Genomic DNA, 27,646 nt, shown 5'->3' on the forward strand with positions numbered 1-27,646 from the left:
CTGGGATACCAAGAACCCCTTGGTGTAGAACTTCATGTCCTGGGTAAACTGGGTCACCATTTACCTCTGGATCCCCAAAGTCTGGCTCAGCAGTTTCTAGAAGCATGGGGATTTATTCATTAGCAAGTGTGAAATCTGCCCAAGGATTGTGTTCAACAGCTCTGATGCCAAAGTGGTTGTTCATTAGCACGTGGGCATTAATACAACTAAAGGGTGTTAAATTGCCCAGGTTGTTGGCTAAGCCCAAGGAGGCTGTAGTTCCTTTCTCCTCAAGCTTCTTGGGAAAAAAACTGTTTGGGTTTTGAAACAACTTCCTAGGCATCTGTAAGGCAAATGCAAAAGCAATGCGTGGAGGACTGGGCGTCCTGTCTGGGTCCAAGATCGGTTTCCTTGCAAAGTTCTGGCTGGGGCTGAAAGTTTCCATTCGCCTCCAAATGCAAACTCCAGCTCCCTTTCTTGCCCTTCTCCATCTATCTCTGAGCCCTGGGAAGCTGATCCCTATAGACTACATCATTCAGGACTCCTTGAACTTAGGCTTCTGGTTGGACCTGGCCAATGGGAGGCACCATCAGGGGACCAGTGGGCGGGAGAAGAGTGGTCCAGGTACACATGCACTCCACTGCCCTCAGCCCTGTGCAGCGTGCTTCTGGCAGTGGCAGTGTTTCTCTAAGATGCCAGCTCCTTGTCACGTGGACCCTCTTCTCTGCCTCAGCTTTCTCTTGCCCCCAGTTACACTATTCCATACCCTTACTTCTTTAGGGCTAGGAGAGAGAAAGGCTTCCAGCACCTCCTGCTCCCAGGGTGCCTCACCAACCCTTATCTGCTCCTGTAACCTGGCACATACCCTGGGCAAAGTCCCTTTGATAAATGCTTTTCAGTTAACCCTTTTGAGCAACGCCAACACTGTCCTGCGAGGACCCTGACAGACTTAGTTATAACCTGCAGAGCCCTGGGCGACTGAGTAGTCAGTATCCTGGGTGATCTGCATGTTAACCAACCCCCTCCAAGCACTCGTATCAGTAGGACTTTCTTTCCAGCTTCTGCATCTGTTTACCAGAAAGGACTCCTAGAGGAAGGAGGGCTATCAGCTTTAGCTTTTGCTTTCTTCCCTGAGCCTACTGAGTCCTAGTAAATAAATATGCAAGATCAAAAGCAATTTTCACCTGTTCCATGGCTCTCAGATCCCTGCAGTTAGGGGCACTGAAGTGGTACTGATGAAATCTTTGGCGGACCAGGAGACTTCTCCTTACGGCCTCCACCCTTCCTCCAACCCCATCTGTAAACTGGGGATGATGGAAAGCTCTGGCCTGAGGGTCGTCTGAGGATTCAACCAGATGATGCTTACATTGCTTACAAGGGCGCCTAGCATGTATATAGATGCTCAACACATTTTAGGTGTTATTATTTTCCCTTCCTTGGGGATGCCAGCTGTCACTGCTATTATATGAAGGACAGAGTATCATTACATTTGCAGAGAATGCAAACTTGCCTTTGAAAGAGAGCTCTAAGATGCCACGAGGAGCCATTTAGGGCTAGCAATGCTGAGTTCATGCCGACTGAGAATGGGATAGTGATTGCAGCACTCCATTAAAGTTGACTTTGGAATACAAAGGTTTCGCATGTTGTTAATACGTTAGGCTAAGAAAATGTTTTGTAACTTTAAGCTTCCAAGGAGAAGCAAAATGGCAGAGGAACAGAATTTGGACTAGAGCATTTCGGAACTGAGGCCCTGCCCCTCCCTGGCTGAGAGGGCTGGGCAAACCCCTACTTAGCCTCAGGGTCCTGTGTTTGCACAGGGGATAACTGCTCACGATAGAGCTTATAATACATACCTACTAAATAAGATCTAAGAATGATTAGGTGAAGTGTGTGCAAATGTGTGCAGGTGTGTGAGTAAATGACATGAAACATCTTTGAACTGAGATACTGCTTTCCTTTGGGACTCTCTTCTAAGAGATTCCACAATGTCAAAGTGAGTTTTTGCGTCATGTCTTTTAAAATTTGCAATATGGCAGATCAACTCAGTTGAAGATTATTTGTATGAATTATCTATAGATGGATTACCACCTGAGTCAATCTTCTTTATGGAGAAACTTGATGGTGGTAGGTAGGATGGGTACATAGAAACAGGATGTACCGGGCACACAGTGGTGGTTTTGATCCTTCTCCTGCCTCAAGACCGAGTTTATGGCTCAGCCTCTTCCTGCCAGATTGCAAAGCTCATGTCTCACTGCTAATGCGGTTGCTCCAAGACTTGTGAGCTGCAGCCACCCACCTGAAGCAGCCTGGCTTTTAGAATGCAAACTCCTGGTGCCGGCTGCACGTAGAGACCCGTAGCTCTGTTCGGGCCTCACAGAGCGGAGGTGGTGTGGACTAGCGGGCCTTCAGCATGCTTGGGAGGCACCTGGGCAGACAGGCTCAGGCACCGCCGGCTTCCCCCTCCTCATTGCACTCAGTATTCTAGGGAGGGGCTCCAGATCTGCTTTACTCTCACTAAGCAGCACCCTAGGTGGTTCTGCTGCAGGCATCTGGGACTGTGTTTGGAAAAGACATCTCGCTAGCAATACCTTTCTCAAACGAGGGGTGGGAACTTGGGGAAACTCTAAGGGATTTGCATCCTGGATGTGCTTCTGTGGCATGGGCCTCACTTCTTTTTAACTCTGTTGCACACTACTTCCCATTTCCTCTCCAGTGTAGGTTTTATTTTTGTTTCCTTTGACCCTCTTGTCCTCTATGTCTTATTGTTCAGTACTGTTCTCTTTTACTTGGGCTTGAACTTACATAGATAAACTAGAGCTCAGGTGAAAATCCTACCATCTCTCTCAAAAAAAAATTATCCACTTTAACAGTGTCACAGTGGGGCTTCCCTGGTGGCGCAGTGGTTGAGAATCTGCCTGCTAATTCAGGGGACACGGGTTCGAGCCCTGGTCTGGGAAGATCCCACATGCCGCGGAGCAGCTAGGCCCGTGAGCCACAACTACTGAGCCTGCGCGTCTGGAGCCTGTGCTCCGCAACAAGAGAGGCCGCGAGAGTGAGAGGCCCGCGCATCGCGATGAAGAGTGGCCCCCGCTTGCCACAACTGGAGAAAGCCCTCGCACAGAAACGAAGACCAACACAGCCATAAATAAATAAATAAATTTTAAAAAACAAAAACAAAAACAAAAAACAGTGTCACAGAGGAAAGAACCCAGTCAATACAAAGCTAACTCTATCACTAAATCTCAACCCACTCTTTATCCTCTGGATTGTTCGTATGTGCATTTTTATGTAGTTAGTGTCTGTGCTTTCATACCTTTTTCATTTAACCTCATTTCACAATGCATCTCTATTTATCAACATTGACAAAATGCTTATTCTAGTGGCTTTGTGGCAAAATCCTTTCACTTCTAGTATAAAATAGGTATTACTATTATTCTCTTTATTTTGAAATTAAAGACTATGCTGTACCTTTTACTTTTCTGCTAGAGAACAGATAGAAGTTGCAGGTAAACAGATTTACAAGTTTCATTTTTCCCCCCAACAACTATTAGTTGGTGCTTGTACGATGCCAAGCCATGTTCTGGGGCTAGAGATAAGATAATGAAGAAGATAGACCCCAATCCTAGAAATCCAACAGGCAAGAGAGAAAAACAATTACAAATTGTGATAAGTGCTAGGAAGGAAATAAAGAGGGTGTTTAAAAGGAGAGGAATAGGGCTTCCCTGGTGGCGCAGTGGTTGGGAGTCTGCCTGCCAATGCAGGGGACACGGGTTCGAGCCCTGGTCTGGGAAGATCCCACATGCCGCGGAGCAACTGGGCCCGTGAGCCACAACTACTGAGCCTGCGCGTTTGGAGCCTGTGCTCCGCAACAGGAGAGGCCGCGATAGTGGGAGGCCCGCGCACCACGATGAAGAGTGGCCCCCGCTCGCCGCAACTAGAGAAAGCCCTCGCACAGAAACGAAGATCCAACACAGCCATAAATAAATTAATTAATTAAAAAAAAAAGGAGAGGAATAGAGTGGAAGACATATTATGGTATAAGGTGGTCAGAAAAGGCCTCTCAGAAGTGGTGACATTAAAGCTGAAACCTAAAGAACTCCCAAAATGTGTATGTATGTGGGGGGCATGAAAGGTACAGACAGAGGAAAGAATCTTAAGAAGGCTCTGAGGCTGAAAAGGTCTCAGCATCTTCAAAGGACCAAACTGGAAACAATGTGGTTGAATGAGGGGGGGAATAGGGCCTAAGATAAGGTTAGAGATGAAGGGAAACAGAACCATCCAAGGGTTTTTTAGGCCATGGGAAAAATGTGTGCTTTATTTCCAGTACACTGAAAATCACTGAAAGGTTTTAAAGAGGGGAGTGTCATTATCTGCTTAATTTTGAGTTGCCCTGTGCAGATTGGATGGGCAGAGGGCACAAATGAATGCAGGTGGGCAAAGAGGAAGCGATTACAGACATGATGGCAGCTTGACTAGGCGGGGAGCAGTGAAGATTGGTGAGAAGCGGCAGGTGGAAGTAGATGTTCAAGGTGGAATCACTAAGATTTGGTGGAAGATGGATGAAGGGGTGAGGGAGAGTTAAAACTGAAGGAATGATCCCAGGTTTTCTGTAGGAGCAACTCAGTAGATAAGATGTCAGTTCCTACTATGGGAAACCTCACGGCCTGTCTGCTTTTCGTGCCCTACCGAGCACAGATATAAACACGCAAGAATCTCACCAGAAGCTCAAAGAAGAACCAGGAGTACTTGAAGACTGTTTCTTTCACCATTCCAGTGCTGACCACCATCTGCAGGGCAAGCTCCTCATGGAAATGCTGGACAACAAACACAAAAACATTACACTTACATAATGATGGTCTGTACTAGGTGCTTTATTCGCCAACCCCACTTTTCTTTTTTCCCAATTGTAATAGCTTGTTAGTATATATCCTAGATGTCTTAGACCACAGTGGATGGCAAAGTCAATGCTGACATAATCTGAGACTGGAAGGCATTTTAAGTAGGTAGGAGAAGGCTGTGTGGATCCCAAATCCCCAGAGCCACACAAACAACACAGGCAGGAGTTGCGAGGGAGGAAGGGGGCACAGCAGGAGTATATTTTTAATCCTTTCTTGAAAAGAAAAGGCAGTAAAGCATTCTGAGTCACTGGAAACCTGTGCACATGAGGCTTCTAAACCTTACTGGAGAGCTGGGTTTGAAGGAATGGCCTCGGCAGGGGAGTGAAGCTAATACATTCTATGGGGGAAGCATTCCTGGGTAGCAGTCAGAACTGAGACTCTGTTCTCTTCCTTCCAGGTCCCACTGTAAACCCTCTGTGTGACCACGTGTAAGCTGTTCCTCTCCTTACCTTCAATGTTCTCATTTATAAACTCAGTTGGTAGCAGTGGTTCTCAAACTTGAATGTGCGTCAGAATCCCTTGGAGAGCTTGTTAAGAAACAGATTGCTGAGCCCACCTCCAGAGTTTCAGATTCAGCAGGTCTGGGGTGGGGCCTGAGAATTTGAATCTCTAACAAGTTCCCAGGTGATGCTGCCACGGCTGGTCCAGGGACCTCAATGAAAGAACCACTGTCTAGATGGTATTTCAACTCCCTTCTAGATGGAACAATTTTTGTTCTTATAATCCTGCTATGGCTTTGTGGGAAACGAGGTTTGGGTTTATCAGTAGATTGTCTGCATTAAAAGGCATAGGGGTAGCAGCTTGAACTCACCCAACTTCTATACTTCTTTGTCCCAGGGTCAGATGCTCCACTTTATGTCTACACTCCCTGTCAAGTTATCTGACTGTAAATGCAGCAGACAGTGATTTTTTACACCTTTTGCATCTTTCCCATTCCCTACTTTATCTGGATACTTGTTAATACTCTTGACAACAGCTTTGATGGGGAACAAGTTTAAGACTAAAGGTAGGGCAACCAACTCATCTCAGTTTGCCTGAGACTGTTGTGGACAAAAACAATGTTGCCTGTCATTTCAGTAAACAACAAATGTTGCCTGCTTATTCCAGTGAACAACAAATGTTTCCAGACCATCAAGCCATCAGCCACTGAGACCCAGACGGTGCACCCTGAGGGGAATTCAGGATGAACAAAAACAGGATACTGGCCCTAGATAGTTAAGATGCATATCTAAGGAATAATTTCAATGAGCTCAGACTCTTGCATCTTCCCATACATAGAAAAACACTAAAATCATTAACTTGAGATGTCTGTTTTTCACGAACATCTTTTGATGTTCAACTACATGGGTTTTTTTTTTTTCAGCAAAAATCCCTATATATCCTGGCTCTTCCCTTACCTCTTTAGAACAGTCCCTCAGATATCTGAGAGACTGTATCCTGGGCTATAGTCCTCGGTAATGTCCCCGAATAAAACATAATTCTCAACGTTTAGGATGTGTGTTCTTTTCAGTCAACACTGTCCTGGTCTTAAAATGGAAAGTCCTACATCCCAAGGACCCCCTAAGTCCTGGAAAAACTGAGATAGCTGGTCACCCTAACTGATGGCAAAAATGATGTCTGGGCATTTTCTGTAGATTCCATTCATTTTACAACCATAAAATCTAGAATAAATACAGATGAACTCCTTTTTTATTGCTCAGTGGGTAAGAAAGCTGAAACTACTCGAACACCCTAATATCACATCCTAGGGTACTGGTGTATGTGGAAATAACGTTTTAAAGTCAACACCCAAAGCAAAAATTGATTAGAGCAAAGCTTACCCTTGACAAAGCTTTAAATTACCCACAGTGTACAGTAGGCATGGAACACAATTTACTGATTCTTACGTACAGTAAAATTGGAGAGTTACTCAGCTAAACTAAAAGGAGACGAATGGAAAAATCTCTGTGCAGATGTCTGGGTATTCAAACTATTCACATCCCCTGATGGTTAATGGGGACGAATGGAGAATGCTGAAGTGTTTCAGCTTGTCATTGGTCCCACTTCATTCTGTCAGGTGAGTCAAACCTTTATAATCTCAATACACGTGAACATATTTGTGTGCTGTTGTGAGACGTGAGGGAAGCTCTCCCACCTGGGAGAGGTGCAGGGCTGCGTGTTAATCTAGCAGGTGGTCTAAGCTTGCCCTGATGTAACTCCGCTACACCCGGATCTTCCCATTGTATGGAAGACAAGCTCCACAAGCTTCAAAGGTAACCTCTGGAAAATAGGTCAGTTTGACTGCCAGAACCTTAAGGCAAGAGGAGATTAGAAGAGGATAAGCCGCTTCTTAAAGTAATTTATGTTGCTTACCAGGCAACATTATTACAAGAACACCTTGCTCCGGAGGTTACAGAAAATAGCCAAGCAGCTAAACCCAGTTTGCTGAGCTATTAAAGAAACACACTGGTTAAACCTCCCTCTGAAATGAAATGATTCTCTTCTGGTCATTGAAATGACCAGAAACAAAATCAAAACAAGGCAAATGTGCCCAGAAGAAATCAGGCCCTGCCTGAAGCAAGCCAGGCTGTAAGCAAATCATGGTTTTTAAGAAGGAAAATGGTACTTGTAACCAGTCCCTGCAAAGCCCAAAGCTAAGATTTAAAGTAAGTGAAATATTTATTTTCAGCACCTCATGACATCTTCTTTTACTCCTCCTGTTAGAATTAACTCCTGGTACCTCTTTCCAGACAAATGGAGCCCGTATTACTGCCAAGTCTGCAGGCACTGGACCCTACTAGGGCCTCCTCATGCCTGATCGTCCCCTCAGCCGGTCCAAAGTGAGCTGTGCTGAAGCTCATTCCCTCCATGCCTGTTTAACACATCTTTCCCAGTGGTGTTAGCTGTTGCAAAGAGCTTCCTGTGTTATCCTTCCAATCAGCATATTTACATTTTAATAGGGGTCTTGAAAGACACTCAAGACCTTAACTTAAGTAGCTACTAAAATGGTGAGACTCTTGGGTGCCTGGCAGAGGAGAAAACTCCGGGCAGACAGTTCCTTTATCCTCCACCCCTTGGACCACACATGACGTGACAACTGGAGAATCCTCTTAATATAAAGAGTTCTTTCTGATGAGCAGCTTAACAGCTTGTCAAGTCTCTGAACTCATAGGTAAGGCTGATTGGAAAGAATTACAAGGCTTTTCATGCTTGATATCGTATTGAAATAAATGATACCTAATTATTGCCATTCACGTTTTGAGGATAAATTGTCCCCAGCTCTCCTTTTACCAAAAAAGAAGCTAATACAGCAGTTCTCAGGTTCTCAAAGTGTGGTTCCTGGACTAGCATCAGCTGGGAACTTGTCAGAAGTGCAAATCCTTGGGCCCTACTTCACATCTACTGAATCAGAAACTCTAGGCGTAGGGCCAGCAGTCAGTTTTAACAAGCCACCCAGGTACTTCTGATGTACGGTAAGTTGGGGAACCACTGAGTTAGTAGGTAATTAGGTGGTCAAAAAATGGGGCACCTGGGACAGGGCTGCAAAAGTGTGTGCGTGTGCGTGTTAGGAGGGCAGGAACAAGACAGGACAGTACTTGATGGCATCTATTTTCAATCATAGTGAGAGGCTGGGCAAATTATTCTCACACTGCCTGTTCAGTACCTTTTTGCTGACTGGCCTTGGGGTTGTTGTTGAACTTGGAGCATCATTATTGCCAGAGCAATAGTAGGACATCCGCATGCAGCTACGATCAGCCATCTGAAATACACAAACCATGACTCAACAGTCAACCAACAGTAGTCCCCAGAAAGATGGCCCAACGGGCTGGAAATCACAAGCTTAGAATTCATTGTTAACATATTTCTTTTTCTTTTTTTTTTTTTTTTTCTGGTTACAAAGGTAAAACAACTGCCAAAAATAAACATAAAACAAAGCAAAGAAGGTAAATTTACACCTACTTCTACTTGCTCCTGAGCTATTCACTGTTAGTTGGTGTGTAGCCACCTATAGTTAAATCCTAGTTAAAAACCACCGGGTGCTCAGCAGTCCCTTCAACTTTCTAAGTCTCTGACTTAATTGGAAGAGCAGGAAAAAAAAAATGTGTGGGAACAGTGCCTCTCTGTGGGTTAGCATGGTACTTTACCCAGTCTCCTAAACACTCTTTAATAAATTGTCAAAAAACCACTTCTGAAAGGAAGATCATGCTTGATACTTCTAGTTAGACAAAATTTTTTCCCCTCACTACGAATAATTTAAAAATTCTTAACCTAGTCCACAGAGAAAATTTAATATTTTCACTTTTATTAAAGGAAACTGTAATAATCAAGTCTGTGGATAACAGCTGCTGACCACTTCTCCCCTAGGCGATCCGAAAAGATACCGCTTAAAGAGGACTTAGATGCAAAATTGAACCAGGGTGTGCTGGCAAATGCTTAACAACCAGCTCTCGGAGGGGAGGGGCTGATTGGTAGAATCTGCCAATTTCTGTGCTTGTGAATGCTTCCGTCATAGCTGATTTCAAGTTAACATGACATTACCGAATATGGTGTTGCAAAGAGATGTGCAGTAGCAAACCACTGTACAGTATTTCCACCGTACAGTAGGCATAAATAACCTCAAGAACATAGATAACAGTAAAATGTAGTAAAGTAATTAAGAAGGGATGAGGTTTGAGTACTCCCTTAAAAAGGGAATCATTTTAGATTTATGGACAAGTTGCAAAGGTGGTTCTTAGATACCCTTCACCAAGTTCCTCTTAATGTTAATATCTTACATAAATATGGTACATTTGTCAAAACTAAGAAATTAACATTGGCACATTAACTATTAACTAAACCACAGACTTTGAGTTTCACCAATTTTTCCACTAACGTCCTGTTCTGCTCCAGAACACTGCATTTAGATTACCTTTGTTTTCCATATAACTTATTTGTTAGTTTATATAATTTAATTTTTAATAATGTCTGCGTTTAACGACTGGTTCAGAAAGTTCCTGAAAATTTAACAATCAGCTCTCAGAAACTGGTATGAACCAGCTCCAGCACATCCCTGGGTTGATTCTGTAAGTCAAAAAGGATAGAATATCAACAATTTCATATGATACAACCTATAGATCATCAGAATCTCTAGGAGTGGATCTATAGATGATTCTTACATTCATCCAGGGTTCAGAACTTCTACAGAGATGAGGAAAATCAGGCTCAGGGCAGGAATTGACTTGCCCATGACCACAGGCCTGGGTGGTATCAGATCGAGACGCAACCCTGGTCTCCAGATTTCCTGTCTCACAACATACTGTCTCAAGTGGGTGGTTTGTGTAAGGGAAATGATGTCAAAACCTAGAGAGTTTGATTTATCTTCATCAGAGGAAATGACATTATTCTAAAAGCTTAGCCACCCTGAGGCCACAGATAACTGGAAAGAAAATTTAGATTAAGAATTCATGGTAACTTTGTACATATGTGAAAAACCACTGAATTACACACTTCAAAAGGGTGAATTTTATGGTATGTGAATTATATCACAATTTTTAAAAATTTCAAATGAGAGACATTTTACAAAATACCTGACCAGTATGCCTCAAAACTGTCAAAGTCCTCAAAAACAAGGAAAGTCTAAGAAATTGTCACAACCCAGAGGAGCTAAGGAAACGTCACTACAAAATCTAATGTGGTATCCTGGGTGGGATCCTACAACAGAAAACAGACATTAGGGAAAAACTGAGGAAATCTGAATAAAATATAAACTTTAGTTAATAATAATAATATATCAATATTGGTTCATTAATTGTGACAAATGTGCTGTTCTAATGTAAAATGTTAATAACAGGGAAACTATGCATTGAGTACACAAAAATTTTCTGTCATATATTGACAATAACTCTATAAATCTAAAACTTTTATAAAATAAAAAGTTTATGAGAAACCATAAAGAATTCATGGAGGGAAACAATCTAGGGCAAGTCACCAACCCTCCCAGGATCTCGGTTTTTGTTTATAAATTTGGCTTTGATCTTTGGGATTCTTTTTTTTTAAAAAATATTTGTCTCACAAATGACTTTTATATATTTATTTATTGGCTGTGTTGGGTCTTCGTTTCTGTGCGAGGGCTTTCTCTAGTTGTGGCAAGCGGGGGCCACTCTTCATCGCGGTGCGCGGGCCTCTCACTGTCGCAGCCTCTCTTGTTGCGGAGCACAGGCTCCAGACGCACAGATTCAGTAGTTGTGGCTCACGGGCCTAGTTGCTCCGCGGCATGTGGGATCTTCCCAGACCAGGGCTCGAACCCGTGTCCCCTGCATTGGCAGGCAGATTCTCAACCACTGCACCACCAGGGAAGCCCGATCTTTGTGATTCTTACATGGGATAATCAATCTATGGATGTTAATGAATCTAAAAGGCAAGTTATTAAAAAATAAAACAAAAAACAGTCTTTCTAGGCATCAAAAACAGTTAAAGCCAAATTTTTTTCCTTGAAGATAAAACTCATGGTATTCATCGACTCCACGGGGCTAAACCAGCTATGCTTGAGAAACTTCCCACCAGAGTTCACTGACTCCGTGCATACCTTCAAATGCCAGTCTTGCCTGGCATCAGAATGATCTCAGTCACTTCAAAAGAAAAGGATATTAATAACTTGAAAGCTGAGCATTTGACCAAGACAGTGGGCAGCAGTAGTGGTTGATTTCGTGTTGTCTCTCCAAGTGTTAGTTAAAAATAAAAAAGCCCATGTCTCTTTCCAGGGTTTGACATCTTCCTTACCTTTGAAGACATGATGTTCTTAACCTCCTCGTCTGCTGCAGAGTGTGTCCCCGCGAGGTCTGGGTTACTGCTGCTCATCACTCGGGCCTGCATCAGCTTCGAACTCACAGCGGCAGCAGACGTGCGTCCGTATGTGTGGTAGCGAGGGTCCGGGAGGGAAGTGGGGCCGCCTGCACCCCACCAGGTATAGACATGTCAACGGAAAGGGGATCAGAGTCACTTATTGGACTTGAGAAGGAACTGAGGAGGGATGGGGTAGGTAGTAGAGTGGAAACCCACTAGATTAGGTCTTGGAATTAGGGTCTTATTAGCAAATGCCGAGGGGAGGCCAGGGGGGCAATGTTTTGGTGGAAAGATAGGGTGTAAGGCAGTAGGGAGTGGTGAGGACTGTGGTAAACTGGAAACACATGCCTCATCCAAAGACAGGGGCTGCTCCTCGTCTCCAGCTTATTATTGCCATGGGGAAACAGCCCATGAGGTTCTGATTTCTCAAGACAAGCTCGAAATGTGGATATTTTTTATTTCTTAATATTTAAATGATGACAGCTTTATAAGTCTTGCATTTCTGAGATTTGAGAATCCAAGGAATCATCTGAATCTTATGTGAATCAGTATACACTGTATAGCAATGTTTCTCACCTTTAAGTATATACATGTGTTCAAAGGTGATTATGTGAGTCTATGAATATTATGAGTATTTTTTAAAAACATTTAAAATTACAGGTTTACTTGAAATGAGGCTGCATGGACTAATAAATATGCCCAAGTTCCTTTGTTAGAGCCTGGAATTTTGTTAACTTATTGATGCTACTTTTTATATCATGCTGACCAGACGTTCTGGTTGATTATTACCTATGTAAATAATTAAAAAGAGTGGAGAAATGAATAATTATTTCAGAAGTTTAGTTTGGGGGAAATGAGAAAAGGGATTTATTTTTTCATAATGAAAAGTTTAGGGGCCACTGCTTACCACAGCTATCAAATATATATTATTTTCCTTATCATTATGATCCTAGAATCCTAGGCATCTGTTGTCACTTCTCCAGCTTTTAAAAGAAGGGATTCACAACTGAATCAGAAAGTACCGACTGGGTGAAGATCAGTGAGGGATTATCAAATAGGCAGAAAAAAAAGTGTTTAGAATATAAAAATAGGGAGGAAGGCAGATAGAAAGCAAGAGAGAAAAATCTAGACATGAACTTTTAATTTCAGCATTCATGTAAGTTTTGTTTATTCTGAAAGATAAAATTTAACTTTCGGGCTTTTAATTTTATTGTGAATTCTGTGGGGTGGGGGTGAGGGTGCGCTGCCCGCCAGGCTCCCATACTCGGGGAGGGGGTGGGGAACAAGGGGACGTTACCTGACTTGGGTACGTCCCTCTGCGGCTCGGGCAGGCGGAAGACGTAGTGCACATAGGAGGCCAGCAGGCAGTTCCTCCCATGCTGGTCCTTGCCCAGGCCCTTGCTGTTGTGCAGACTGTTGGCGGTGACCACCACAGACTCGAAGGCAAACTGGGAGAAGTTGGCTGAGGAACCAAGAGAAAAATGGGCGGCCCTGCAGTGAGTCCTTAATGAGCCTGAGATGGAACATTCTCTGGGGCAGTGACAAGGAGTCCTGACCACTGACTGGCTGAACCAGGCTGAAGCCCCTGGGGCAGGGTGAGTGGTTTTAGTAAGCTCCAGCATGCCAGCTCTGCTTACTGCAAAGGACTTCACATTTCCTCCTTCTGCCAGCACTGTGGTTTTTCAGGACAAAGATGCGAGCCCGTCCAGACATCCTCCCCTCTCTAAACCACGCTGTAAACTGGTGCTACTCAGTGGGGTCTGTCCGGACATCATCAGTATCACCTAGAATCTTATTAGAAATGCAGAATCTCAGGCCCCACCCAGGACCGACTGAGTCAGAATCTGCATTTTAACAAGATGCCCAGGTCATTCTTACGCACACTATGGTTTGAGATGGACTGTTGAACAATACAGATTCTTGGTGTACAGATTAATCTAAAAACGTATGTGTATCATGTCAGTCCCTGGACCTGTACAAACAATGCTTCACCATGTACACTCTCTTGTTGAGGAGCTCCAAACCCTCCACAGTTTGGCTCCACCCTACTTATCCCACCTGGTACCCTCTTCTGCTCAAATTCAACTTCCTTAAAATAAGGCAATCTTTATACTGTCCCCATCACACGTCTGCTTCTCACTTCTGCAATATTGCTCGTGCTGCTGTCCTCACCTAGAAAGCCCTCCTTGCTCCCACCCACAAAATCATACTAAGCTTTCGATGCTAAGCACCATCCCATCTCCTCAATGAAGCCTCTGACACCACTCAGTACAGGGCTTTAGTGACACCAAATCACAAAGTTCTTGGGCTGTTTCCAATGGGAAATTCTGTCTCTCTGATAGGCTGGAAGCAAAGTGCATTTCTCATGCTTTCTTCTCTCCCCACCATGCCTTCCATGGTGCCTGACACAGATAAGTTCTCAATAAATGCTTGGAGACTAAGTGCCTCCACCTATGCTGCCTGTCCCAACACCCTGGAGTCCCAAATATTGGCTCAAAACGTATGAATGAATGTTTCGTCTAGTGAACAAGTCTATATTCCATAGCTGGGGCCTACAAAGCAGTGCACCAAATATGTGGAGGGTGTAGAAGGAAATCCAGGGAGGGCACAGATAGGTGGCCACTCCACAGGAATCTAGCTGGAGAGGCAACAGCTACATGTGTGAAAAGTTAGCCGACAATGTAGGATGGCTTATCTGTGGAGCCACAGAAGACGCATCCCAGGATACACTGCAAACTGAGGGATTCAGAGGTCACGCTCTTCCCTAGCTCTGAAAGCTCCCCCATGTGTCCTAGGCTACAAGTTCATTTCTCCCTCCCCACCAACTTACTCATATTCCATGGCCCTACAGTGTTATCTCCTTCTTTTCTGACACTCCCAGAAAAGTGGTTTTTGACACTTTTTTCTGAACTACTTTTTTTCTGATCCAGACACTCTGGTTCTCTGCTTTTGCCAGTCACTGCCCCCATTTTGGCTTCTTTCCCTCGAACCCCCCTTCAAAGCCATCTCAATTGCAGTCTTCTTCCTGGGGGGCCTTCCCCATCCTCCCGGATGGATGTCTTCACCATTCCCCCAACAGTATTTAGCTGTGTCCATTTGAGGACTTGTGTCCTGTGCCGCTGATCTTTGCTATATTTTATTGTAAGTCCTCTGAGGTTCAATATGCTCTTGATTATTATTGCAAAACCTACAACTGTAAGCACAGTACTGGCAGCATGGATGGTACCCAAAGATATCTGCTGGGCTGGCGAGCACAGAATAATACAAGCTCAGCTGAAAATAGTGTCAAACAAAGATGCCCTACAGCAGCCAGTCTACCCCCGCAGGAGTTGGAAGAACCACTGGACCCAGGCCCTACATGACATTATTTCCAAAGGAAGTCTTACACATTGTATTTAGTGTTCATTTGTTAAAAGTAAGCATTTAAGATGGGCGTTTGCTGCGTGCCGAGGGGAGTGGAGAATGGGGTGACTGTTCAGGAGTATGGGGTTTCATTTGAGGCTGACGAAAATGGTCTGGAATTAGATAGTAGTGACAGTTGCATTACCTCATGAATATACTAAAAACCACTGAATTGTACACTTTAGTGAATTTTATGGTATGTGCATTTTATCTCAATAAAAAAGGGATCACATTGAATTTCAATTTAGACAGTTCCTTTCCTTCCATTTAATATGGGTTGTCTTATTTCTTTAAAACATTGGATTCCCTTGTTGGTCAAGTCAACAAAAAATATCTTAGAGGTAAAAGAAAGCCATCAATTACTAGGAATGGAATTTAAAGGATTGGCTTCAGTCATTCAACACATTAATGTAAAAAAACCCCGATAATTTTAAGCATCCTATATTAATGTTTCTTTTTTTTAAACATCCAGGGAATCTCCAAAAACAAAAAAAAATAGCAGTGGACTTGGTTTCCCTTGGACTCACATCCTCAACAGAAAGATCACATTGGCCCTTCTCCTGAAACTTCTGGAAAATCGTGTTTCATAAAACACGGCACTGCCTGCCTCCTCCCAGGCGCCCAGGCCTCCTACCTGTCTGGCCAGCGATGACCATGGGCTGCACGAACAGCTGGAAGAGCTTGTCCAGCACCAGGTGCAGGAAGAGCACAAGGGGCTCCAGGCGGGAGGAGTTGAGGCAAATGATGCTGAGCTTCAGCTCATGCTCCAGAGCCGCTTCACTGATCTTCTGGTCCAGCACGCGGATGGGGAAGGTCACCTGGCTTTCCAGGGAATGGCAGAGGGTGAAGAACTTCTCCAGGTGGTTGTCCTGGGAAGGCAGATGGCAGGCCTCATGGGTCTCATCCCCTCAACGCTCACCAGTGGATTCATAAACACAATCAAATAGCTCCTTCTAGGCAAAACCTCTTATCCAGTGTTTCAGAGCAGAAGTTCTAAGACACGGATGTTTCAGACCAGGTTATGAATTTCTTTGTAGAGTGTTGTGCACAAAATAGAACCTCTCAATAATTATTAGCTGAAGAAAAATTAATTTGGACTCTGACATGTTCTGTAAGCAGAAGCAAGGATACCAGGCAAACACACTGTCGAGATGGGGGTCTAAGCAGATGCAAAATTCAGACAGTGGCAGGAAAAGGAGGGAAAGTAGAACAACAACAACAAAAAATCTGGAAGAGAAATGGCAGAATTACAGAGGGAAATGAGACAGCAACAGCAGGAAAATGTTTAAATGAAGTCTCCCCACGAAACTTCTCAACCAACAGTGCAGGTGCCGAGCTGCTTCAACATTTTTATAAGGTCTTTCTATGAAAACAACAAATAAAACCTAACAGGCTTGCAATTCCCCACACAGAACTAAAAGGGTTTTTTGGTGTTGTTTTATCCAGGCACAAAGATTTTCACTGATCTTTTATTGAACTGTCCTTAGAAGTTTCTCTGCTGCACCCCATCTTTATTATTAGCCTGCTGTTCTGATTTAAACTTGACCTGGATACTCCTTACCTGGGTGTGAACAGAAGAAACAGCTTGCACTTCAATATTGAATACTCCCTTATGTCCTTCAGCCCATTTAATGGGAGGATTCTGCAAAGGGACTTTCTGTGTTAAAAGAAAACAAATTAGCAATTCAATTCCCTTTTCTCAGTACTAACAAGCAGAGTAAAGCAACTTGACAGCAGATGTCAGGGTTATACAAATATAAATCTCCCTGGAAAACTAATATAACTGGCCTTCGAGTTAGGAGCCCTGGGTTCAAGTTCAGTTTCACACCAAATTAATTATTTTCACTTCGACAGGTCAATGAAACTTTCTGGGCCTTCATTTTCTCATGCTGAAAGAAAGGGTTTGAATCAAGTTATCTATCTAATTTAAGCTTCCATCCAGCACTGGTAATCCTTGATTCTAGGAATTAAAATAAAGTAATATCCTAATGATTTCTCCATTAATCAGGAATGTCAGGACAAAGTGTAGAATATCTTTAGAAGACATGAAATTTTAATGCTTTTGAGTGACTACAGTTTTGTTCCCTTTTAACAAAATGTTTCCAAGTAGCCGTCCTTCTAGGCTCCTGCTTTAATTACTCAAAATGACTTTTATAATATTTATATATCAATAGCCCTGTAGTCCTCAGAGACCATTTCTTGCCTTAAAATCTCAAGAGAATTGTCATCCTACAGCGCTGAGTAAGGAGGGCCTTGGCAGACCTGGCCATGTGAGTGTGGGTTTTGTGTCTCTTGCATTTTAATGGAAGGAAGCATACTGTACTTGCAAGGGTAGGATGTGTGAACGGGGTGGGGACCTTTGGAACTATCTCAGACAGAGTTACAAACTGGGGCCCAAAGCTGGATCCAGCCCACAGACAGGTGCTGTTTGGCCCAGTGTTAGAAACTGTCGAATTAGTTGCCAAACATTTGAATGTCAGAAAACTTCACATGAAAGCCTGCTTTTCTATCGTATTTTGAGAATCTGAAGGTATGAAGACATTGGTCTTGCATCCCAGCGTGGCACCAATGTGCAGAGCAGAGGAGTAGCTATGACCTTAGGTGGGAAGACAGTCTCCAGCGTGAACAAATTCCACCAGGACCTTGCACTCATTATTAATGAGTCCGACCTGTGGGGTCACTGGAGTTTGCAGTAATCTAAAGCAACACTGACCACTAAAAATATAATGTGAGCCATCTATGTCATTTAAAATTTTCTAGTAGCCACATTAAAAATTTTTTAATGTGATAATAATTTTAATACTATGTTTCATTGAACCCAATATAGCCTAAAGATTATTGTTTCAACATGTAATCAATATAGAAAATTATGAATAAGATATTTTACATTTTTTTTTTTCTGCTACTAAGTCTTCGAAACCCAGTTTGTGTTTTATACTTATAGCACATCTCAGTTTGGACTAGCCACATTTTAAATTGCCTCATGTGGCTAGTGGCAACTATATTGGACAGGGTAGGCCTAAAGAATATTAGGAGAAGCTGAGGGCATATTGATAAAGATAGCTTAGGGCAAGTAAGAAAAAGGAACTAATATTTACTTAAGCATCGAGTTTGTTGCTTGATATGTATTATCTCATTCAATGTTCACAGCAACCTTGTAGGCAGGTCTGGGCTAGGTTTCATCTTTGAGACTCAGAGAGGGTAAGCAATTCACCCATGTTCACACGGCTAGGGCATGGCAGAATCTGGATTTTGGATCAAGATTTATTTGTCTCCAAAGCCAGGTTTGTTTGGCAGCATTAAGAAGATAATTGGGTGTTCTAGGAAATTAGAATGTGCAGCTTGATGTTGAAAAGGTGGTTTTGAGGGCTTCAGCAAGGGGCTGTGTGTCCAAATCATAAAAAGTAATCAGGGAGTATCTGTGAACATACTCACAAAACCATTTAGGTGGTTTTGAGGAGAATAGTTTTGATCTAAATTCAGGCATATGCCTGTGGCCCAGGGCAAAGGAAGCTTCTCTCTCCAGGGGAAAAAAAAAAAAAAAGGAAATAGAAAATGGAATAGCCTGGGGAGTGGGGGTGGGTAGTCAGAGTAGGAAAGAAAGTTGACTATAAAATTTGGAACAAAATTCAAATTCCTGGGAAATTCAACTTGAAATATGCAAGGAAAACAAAAGAGATGACGGGGGACCTGTAGATTAAGAGCCTTAAAAGACATGTCAAGCAATAGCAATGTATGGAGCTTATTTGGATCCTGATACGCAACAAACAACTGTAAAAAAAAAAATGACATTAATGAGATAATTGGAAATTTGATCACTGGATAAATGAAGATATTAAGGAACTATTATTAATGTTTAAGGTGTGACAATGGTATTGTGATGGTTAAAAAAGGAGCCCTTATCTTTTCAGATAAAACACTGAACTATTTATAAATGAAATGATATGATGTCTGGTATTTGCTTAAAATAAATCTTATTGATGTAAACCTACACCAACCAGACTGAGAAGCATGAGAGCTGCTGCTGGTGCAATCAGAACGGAGGCTTCACTGGGCTCCCTTTAAACTGGTGGACTGCAGCAGAATGTATGGGCAAAAAGGTGGGACAGGAAATGGGAGGAGAGAAAGAGTATTGACGTTGGGCTCTTTAGAGGAATAAAAGCCCCAATATCCACCTGGAGACTGTGACAATTGACCCAGAGGAGAAACCAATGGAATCTGGCATGGGAACCTTTTGTAAGGATGGGAGGTGAGAGCAGTTGTTATCACAGGTGAGCTCTATTTGCCTTCCTTTTTAAAATACCCCATTCTGTAAACCCCTTTGTTATAGATAATACAAGGTAATGCTGCCTGGGTATGGGTTGTATTTACCAAACATTCTGAATTGGTGATAATCTAAATGAATGAGGTCTTAAAACCAGTTATTTCTCCCATCCTATCAGAACCACGTGCTCTCAGAAAACACCCTGTGCTGACAGATGACTGCTCCCCAAAACATGCTGAGCATCCTTGGTCATGTATAAAGGAATGGGAAGCGGGTCTGGAAAGGTGGTCCAAGACCATGGCTGGACAGGAAACAGGTGATGGCCAGCCTGCTGGTTACCTCTGCAGAATGCATAGAGTAGTTGGGTGGCAGCTTTTCCAAGGCAACTGGGAGACAGTAGGAGCCAGTTTGAAGACGTTCATTTAAGAGAATTGGCAGCCACTGAAATAGATGATGTAAAGAATAAAATGGTTATTTATTACAGCATATAATTCTGGCAATTTATCTAGCTCACAAAAATCAAATGCAACTGAATGATGATTAGATATTGACCAGAGCTCTTTTGGGCAGTAATTTCTGTCAAGTTCTTTAGATTTTAAATTCCCTGAGAGCTCCTGAGACGGTAATATCAATGATTCACTGCTTTCAGAGCCAAAGTAGTAGCATTTTTCTTTATAGCCAATGTGTGTGTATATCTGGAAAACACCAATGTTTATTTTACCTTTTATATATTTTAAAGAAATAACTTTTTCCCCTTGGGGAAAAAAGAGCTATTTTTATATGTGAAGCATATATATAAAATTTGGAAATAATGGACACTGTAATGCTTTTTCTACAAATGAGTATTCTTTCAATATCTCTCACCCACTACCTTTCATTCCTGAAATTGTCATTTGCTAAGTCAAGTCATGTCTGCTCTTTGCTGTAATCTGGTTTGGCACATTTTGCTACTTCTGACAGGAAAAAAGCAAGTGAATAGAATTTAGTTGTTTATCTCTGCAGGAACCTTGGATGCACCAACAACTGCAGAGTGAATCTGCAAGTTGAAAACAACTCACTGAATATCCCAGGAGACTTTCTACCGAGTTTCCTTGCTTCTGCTGACAGCTGATATGGTAGAAGGTGAACAGGAGGTGGTGATTTACTGTGAGCTTAGCAGGGAGCTTAATTTTCACTTCTTCGTAGAAGTCAGGAGACCTGTTTCAAAAGCATATTATACACAAATAACTTTTAGCAAGAACGATGGCTTCTCTGACTATAAATTGCCACAGACCCTTTGCCCCTCAGAATTCGCCTGCTTGGTGTTTTACTTTTCATTTTACATCAGTCTCCTCCTAAGCTTAAAGTCCTGAGACCAAGCTTATGTCACTGGATACACTTCACTTACATAAGGCTGCTCACAAATGAAAAGCTTTGCCAGAAAAAAAAATCCCTGCACACAATGCAAAAATGCAACAACTTAATTTGGACAGAGGATGAGGTTTGGAGTCTTGCTGTGACCTCCTTTTCTATCTCTACCCCAAGAACAGGGACTGGTGCTCAGCCGGCACTCATCAAAGGATTTGGGGGAAACAAATGAAGGATGCAGGAAGGAAAGGGAATCTGATTTTACTGAATTATGACGTCCCAGGCAGTTTACTAAGGGCTTCACATACATTACTCATTTAATCCTCATTCCAGTCCAAGAGGGTGGGTTCAGAGAAGTATTCAATACTTAAATGGGCCAAGGTTATCAGGCTGGGATCAAACCCAAGTTTGTCTGACCCTATACAGATGTCCTACCTGGAAATGTGAATAACAGTTTAGACGTTATTCTCTGACTCAATTTACCCACATAAAAATGAGTGTTTCATTTCTCCTTTGGTCAACTTAAATCTTCTTAAAGTAGGTAGTGGTGCAGGTATGGATAGAAGACAAAGAGACAGACCAAGGAGGGCTGGATTTTGTTTCTGGCCCCTCCAGTATCTCAAAGCAAGGCAAGAAATTTATTTCTTTATGGAACACCATAAGACCTCTCTATATCACACTAGAGTAGAAGGCTCCAGAAAACTCAAAACAATATTAGGTTCTTGAAGATATGTTCTTCTCCCAATCACAGTTAATGGCAAAAATTGTGGTTCTCCAACATAGAACCAGGGAACTGGCATGGATTTCCTCTGTCCCTTAGTCCCTGAATTATAAATACTGGTACGAGGAATCACCTAGGGGATTCAGAAAAGCCAGGAGATAATAAAACAATCTTGGCATATGTTTTGAACTCTGAAATATACTTACTTGTTGTGGTATGTAACAGCCGTGTAAACTTCCTGCAGAAATTCAGGCCCATTGGATCTTCCAAAGATGACCTGTTCACCAGTATAAAAAGGGCCAAATTAACGGTGATATTTGGTTAAATCAAATCAACGATCATCAGCCCAGTAGGAGGTTCTGGTCTCATAGAGCTGCATTTTGTAAATTAAGAGTGTTGAGTTCTACAAGTGGCCCAACTGATGCAGAAGAACTGGTTATGAAGGGTAAACTGAGACCCCAGTGGCTACATCAGTGACCAAGGGCCATAGGCTTGTGAGACTAGAAAACCAGTGCTCTCTCCATCTGCCTCTTCACCTAGAGGTCTATACTACAGGGCAACGTTACAGAGTTTTGCCCTCCGTGAGAGATCCCTGGTCGAGGCTCTTTTGCCTGGTCACTTGGGTCATCAGGACCATCACTGGCCACACGTTTATGGTATTTAGAAAAAGACACCTCTTTGGGCCTGGGTCAGCCCTAAAGGCACATGACTTCACAAGTGGACTCACCTTTGGGTAAATAAAAAAAGAGCCCTTCCTACTAGATGCACTAATGCCCATGCCAGGTCCCAGGGCTTGGTGAGTGGTGAACAGGCTGGAGTTTGGCCCCCACTCATCCCTGGCTGGGTACCTTGGCTACCACCAGGATCTGCACAGCTGTACCTGGCAGCCCTGATGGATTTGCCAGGGGCGAGAGTGGGGAGAACCAGGAGAGTCTTCCTCTAGGACTTCTTTCCCACAACCATTGCAAAAGGTTACCTTGCATTGGGAAGGTAGGTGGGACATTAAAAAGATGGTTTTTTAAAAAAAGTGGATATTTGAAGAATGGAAGCACTGGAAAAATGTGACTTCAGTAGAAAGGTATATTATCTGAATTCTACAGCTTAAATAAAATAGTAATAGCTAACCACCATCTCGTTTGTTGGCAGATGGTTAAAAAAATACAAATTCTGGCATTTTGGGTTCCTTAGGGAACACTGCATTATGTATTTACTATTTGATTTACATTTTACCTCAGGATGAAGATCCATTCCTAGAAGGTGTTGAGATGGTGTATGTTTATTATTACTAGGCAGTACTTTCTATTATATTTATCTCTAGGTGTGGACTGGGGTTTAGGTAGATGTGTACCGCAGTGCACATCTGAAAGTACGGCAAGCATGGCTGACACCTTGGGCCTGTCTTTCTACTTCTTATGCTGTTAGGGTGGCATGGAAAGAATTCATGATATTTTTCAGTCTTCTAAAATGATCTGCATTTCTAAATTTCACAGCTCACTGTGGAATAAGTTGGGAAAGAGACTTTTGATTTAGGCTGACCCTGCTTCCCCATCAGTATCCTGGGAGCAATACTGGACCAGCCACAAAGGCCCCTGCACATCATCAGTGGTACTGGCCTGAATCAACGCACACGCTACGCTGATCAGCCCTTGATTTTGTCTGTGTGAACCAGCAAGGGAAGTTCAGCCCACCCTGGTTCGAGGCAAATGTTGATTTCCCTCATTACCGGCATAGCATTGCTGACATCCTCTCCACACATAAACTGGATCTTGATTGTGATGTTCCGGGCAGATGCTAGTTTGTTAGCAAAGTTCAGCCTCTGTGGGTAGACATAGAGAAGGTTTCTGGAAAACAAAAGATGAGGAACCAATCAGTAAGGTCTAGAGTTTCTTTTAACCAAGTTCTTCAGGGAATGCTAAAGCCTGCGCTCATGAGATGATTGTTCTGAAGGAGTTTTTGCTTTCAGAAGTGAATTACTTTCGGAGAGTGAGTTACTGTTGATTCTTCCTCTTCAGCTGCAGTGATCTGATAATAACCAACATTGTTCTCTGTTTTGCTACACAGACAGAGGTGCCTGCTGCAGCTGAGAAAGTCTTGGAATGTCTTGGAATGTGCAAATCTGCCTAGAGGTAACTATATGTCTGATACAAAGTTAAGAAGGCAAAACGTTCAGTTCATTTTAAACAAAACTCATGGCCATAGACAATGGCCTAATTTCAGTTCTCCTCCTTCTCCTTTCTAATGTTATGTAGTAGTTCAATTTTTTTTTTTTTTAATCTTAGTTTGGCCACTCTGCGCGGCATGCAGGATCTTAGTTCCCCGACCAGGGATCGAACCTGCGCCCCCTGCGGTGGGAGTGCAGAGTCTTAACCAGTGGACCACCAGGGAAGTCCCAGTAGTTTCCATTTTTTATTGGCATGACTTTCTGTATTGGTTTAACTTTCTTTTTTTGGCTGCCTTGGGTCTTAGTTGTGGCATGCGGGATCTTTTGTTGTGACGTGCCAGCTCTTCGTTGCGGCACATGGGCTTCTCTCTAGTTGTGGCGTGCGGATTTTCTCTCTCTAGTTGAGGTGCACGGGCTCAGTAGTTGTGTCACGCGGGCTGTGTCCCACGTCATGTGGGATCTTAGTTCCCCGACCAGGGATCGAACCTGCGTCCCCTGCATTGGAAGGCGGATTCTTTACCACTGTACCACCAGGGAAGTCCCTTTCTTTTCTTACATAAGATGACAGTTCAAACTTCCAAGCCCAATTAGCTACGTAACATAATACAAAACTATGAATAATACATCCATCCATTCAAAAACTATAGGACAAGTACCAGGCTGACTATAATTTTGTATATTTTTTCTTTCTGTTTGCAATATTACTACTATAATCCACTAAAAGGTAAGCTCCATGAAGGCAGGGATTTTTATCTGATGTTTTTGATTCACTGATGTATCTTCAGCAGCTAGAACAGTGCCTGGGACATAGTAGGTGCTAAAAAAAATACTTGTTGAATAAAAGAATGAATGTATATACTTTCAATCATATTCCTGACTTAAAGAAACAATAGTGATACTAATATTTATAAGGTACTTATCCTAAGTTGGGCAATGTTTCAAATACTTCATATTTATTAGTTTGTTTAATTCTCATAATTATTCTATAGGTAGATACTATTTTGATGGCATCATCCCCACATCACAAATGAGGGAAAAAATGACATACAGTTAGTGAATGGTAATCAAGAATTAAAGTCAGGCACTCTGGTTCCAGAGCCATGCTCTTAACCTTATCTAAGCTATATCCCCTCAGATAAGACTGCCATTAAATAAAAGAATAACAATGGCCTTTTCAGACTATGTTATTCATGACATGTCTCAGAGGCAAGCTTGCCTTAATTCTCTGGATCTTATTAGCAGTTGAGTGTCAACAGTACACCAAAGGCTGACTCAACTGTGTCATGTTCTCTGGGAAAATGTCTTGTCTTCCTCACCCTTGGTCCACTATTCTAACTCCTAGGTAACACATCCTCCCCAAATGGACACATTCTTGCCCCAAAGGCTTCAAGATGACAAAACAGCCTTTGTGTCAACTAGACACCAGGAGAGCAGTGACCAAGAAGGAGGGCCAGGTGACCAGATTTTCCCTCTGTGAATATAGGCTCTCATAATACTTTACAAGGATTTGCATATTAACTGCTACCAGGGTTTCAGCCTCAGCACTACTGACATTTTGGACCGGACAATTCTTTGTTGAGGGGCTGTCCTGTGCATTGTAGGATGTTCAGCAGCATCCCTGGCCTCTACCCACTAGATGTTAGTAGTATCTCCCCTCTACTCAGTTGTGACAACTAAAAATGCCCCCAGATATTGCCAGATATCCCCAGGTGGGGCAAAGTCACCCCCATCTGAGAACCACTGAGCTATACATGTGAATTTTGCATTATGGATCTATACAAGTACACCTGGCAAATTTCCTATCTTTAATAGATGTAGTCAGTGCCACCTACTGGGTTCATACTCACATGTAAGGTTTGTTCCATTGGAAAAGGGTAAAGTCAATACTCAAGTACAAGGTAGGAGAAGAAAAATTTTAAAGTCTGATTTATGAAGTCTGGGGTAGTCAGGAACTGAAAAACCAAAAGGGAAAGACCAGGCTGACTAACTCTAACCTCTGCATCGTCATAACCAGAATGATCCTCCATCCTGTGTGTGTGCATGTGTGTATGTGCGTGCGTGTAGGCAAATGGTCTTTCTGGACCAGTATTTGCATAAATCCATGAATCTACCCCATGGATCTTCCTTGCTACAACAATATCAAGAGTGACAACACTAATAACCACAACCCTGGACAAGTCCCAACGAATGGGCTAGTGGACCTGCATCTGATGGTCATGCAGATGAGAAACTGAGGCCCTGAGAGCTGAAGTAACAGTTCATTCCGTGAATTAGCCACCAGTTGGGCACAGCGTCCAGTTCAGTGCTGTTCTGACTCTACAACATGGATGTCTCAGTGCCGCTTTCCAAATCTTTCTCTGTCACACTGAGGGACCCCAACCTCAATGCAGGCAGATAGAGTTGAACCTCAGATGCTGTCAGGAGAGGCCATGGATGTAGTAACAATGGCAGAAGGCAGTTCACGGTTGGGATGCGGGGATCTGTGTGGGGTATACTCCCCTCTCTGCATGAGAGAGGCTGCATGCAGAGAGGGGAGTATAATGGCTGCATGATCTTCCATATTATGAGGGTGCCATTAATGTATACAGTCTCCAAAAATAAGCACTAAGACTTTTTCCTTTTTTGTCAGTTACGAAGCTGGGATGAACACTTTCTCTGTCTTGCCCCTCTGCAATGCAGTATACTTCTGGGAGAATCCCTTTTAGTTCTATATAGTTCAGTTTCTTCATCTTTGAGTTAATTGAAAAGACACCAATCAACCTTTCTTTATGCTGTGCTTGAAGAAATAACGAGCAAGAGTTTGTAAAAATGCTTTGAAGTAGCTAGATGAAAGGGTCTGTGTAGATCACAATGGTAGTAGCCCTGCCAGAATGGATAAGCAAGTCAGCTGTCATCACACTCCTCTCCTACATCCCAACACAGGGGCACCACCTACCTATCCCACACATCCCCCAACACCGGTCAGCAATTTTGCACACGGCTTCCAAAGGGTTTGCTGACCCCTTATATTCAAACATCATCACCACGGGCATACAGTGTTCTGCCTGTACTGAATGCACTTTCCACAGAGTACAGAGCAGGAAGGAAACATCAAGAGAATTTAGTACAACATCCCTTTTTGCAGGCTACAAGCCGACTCCCAGAGACATTAAATGACTTTGCTTAAGAATTTTTTTAAGAAGATGCATTTCCCAAGGATCATCATAGTTCTTACAGGCAAGAATGCCAAGTGATATGTTTTGTTAAATCTGTATGATTTTTAAGAAATGAATATAAGAAAATAATAGTGTTTTCTCTTGGAAGGGAAGATCTACCGGCAGGGTCAGTGATACACAGAGCCTCAACCAGATAAGAGTAATGATCAACAAACTGATAAACAGCCTCATACATTTATATATGGTAAATTAAGTGTCATATTAGCTAGAGAAAAATCCTAAGAATTATATTATCTAATGATTTTTGAGAAGCTCACCCGTAACTGAAACAGGAATCCTTTGTTAAAGCAAAGTTATTTTGAAAGTTTCTCCAGTGTAAGTGGAGGTCCAGTGTAAGTGCAGATCATTTAGTATAATCTCATCTTTCCCCAAATACAGGCAAAAATGCTTCTCTTCAGTCATATGCATCACAACATAGAACAGGACATTTGGTATTCATCAACAATTTTCTTTCCAAAGCCACTTCAGATGGCTTCTCTTGATTATAAACTATTTTAGAAATTTTAAATTCTTTCCACTGACTCAGCAACAACCCCTCAACTTATTTTCAAACTGCTGGGATTGAGCAGCTCCAGGAAGTTAGAGGTTAACTTGTAGAATTTGGTCATTATTAGATCCAATTGTTGACCAAGCTCTCTCCGCTCTTTACTGTTTTGGGACTATCCTCTATTTCTTTTGCTGCAAACAGGTTAACTCAAGGGACCTTGAAATCTTTCACAGCCGTAATGCCAAAAACATCAGCTTGGCTTCTCCTCACTTTACACTATTCTTTATCCAGTGCAAGGAAACAAAGAGAAAAGCTGCCCTACAAAACAGAAAGACAACCTACGGAATGGAAGAAAATCTTTGCAAACAATA

The 27,646-nt window shown here is 42.7% G+C and overlaps 1 protein-coding gene across 2 annotated transcripts in view; it reads right to left on the reverse strand.

Moving 5' to 3' along the window:
- Positions 1-27,646, reverse strand: part of DOCK8 (dedicator of cytokinesis 8) — a 229,109-nt gene that overhangs the window by 69,566 nt on the left and 131,897 nt on the right. For both annotated transcript variants that reach the window (XM_082403613.1, XM_082403614.1), the window contains 10 exons: positions 23,136-23,253; positions 21,619-21,689; positions 20,403-20,541; positions 19,684-19,785; positions 16,642-16,737; positions 15,715-15,949; positions 12,976-13,140; positions 11,616-11,785; positions 8,521-8,616; positions 4,698-4,793 (listed from right to left, as the gene is read on the reverse strand). In XM_082403613.1, coding sequence (XP_082259739.1) covers positions 4,698-4,793; positions 8,521-8,616; positions 11,616-11,785; positions 12,976-13,140; positions 15,715-15,949; positions 16,642-16,737; positions 19,684-19,785; positions 20,403-20,541; positions 21,619-21,689; positions 23,136-23,253 — 1,288 coding nt within the window. The remainder of the gene's footprint in view (positions 1-4,697; positions 4,794-8,520; positions 8,617-11,615; positions 11,786-12,975; positions 13,141-15,714; positions 15,950-16,641; positions 16,738-19,683; positions 19,786-20,402; positions 20,542-21,618; positions 21,690-23,135; positions 23,254-27,646) is intronic.

Source organism: Balaenoptera borealis (assembly GCF_965194805.1).
Source record: "Balaenoptera borealis genome assembly, chromosome: 8".
NCBI classification, from domain to species: Eukaryota; Metazoa; Chordata; class Mammalia; order Artiodactyla; family Balaenopteridae; genus Balaenoptera; species Balaenoptera borealis.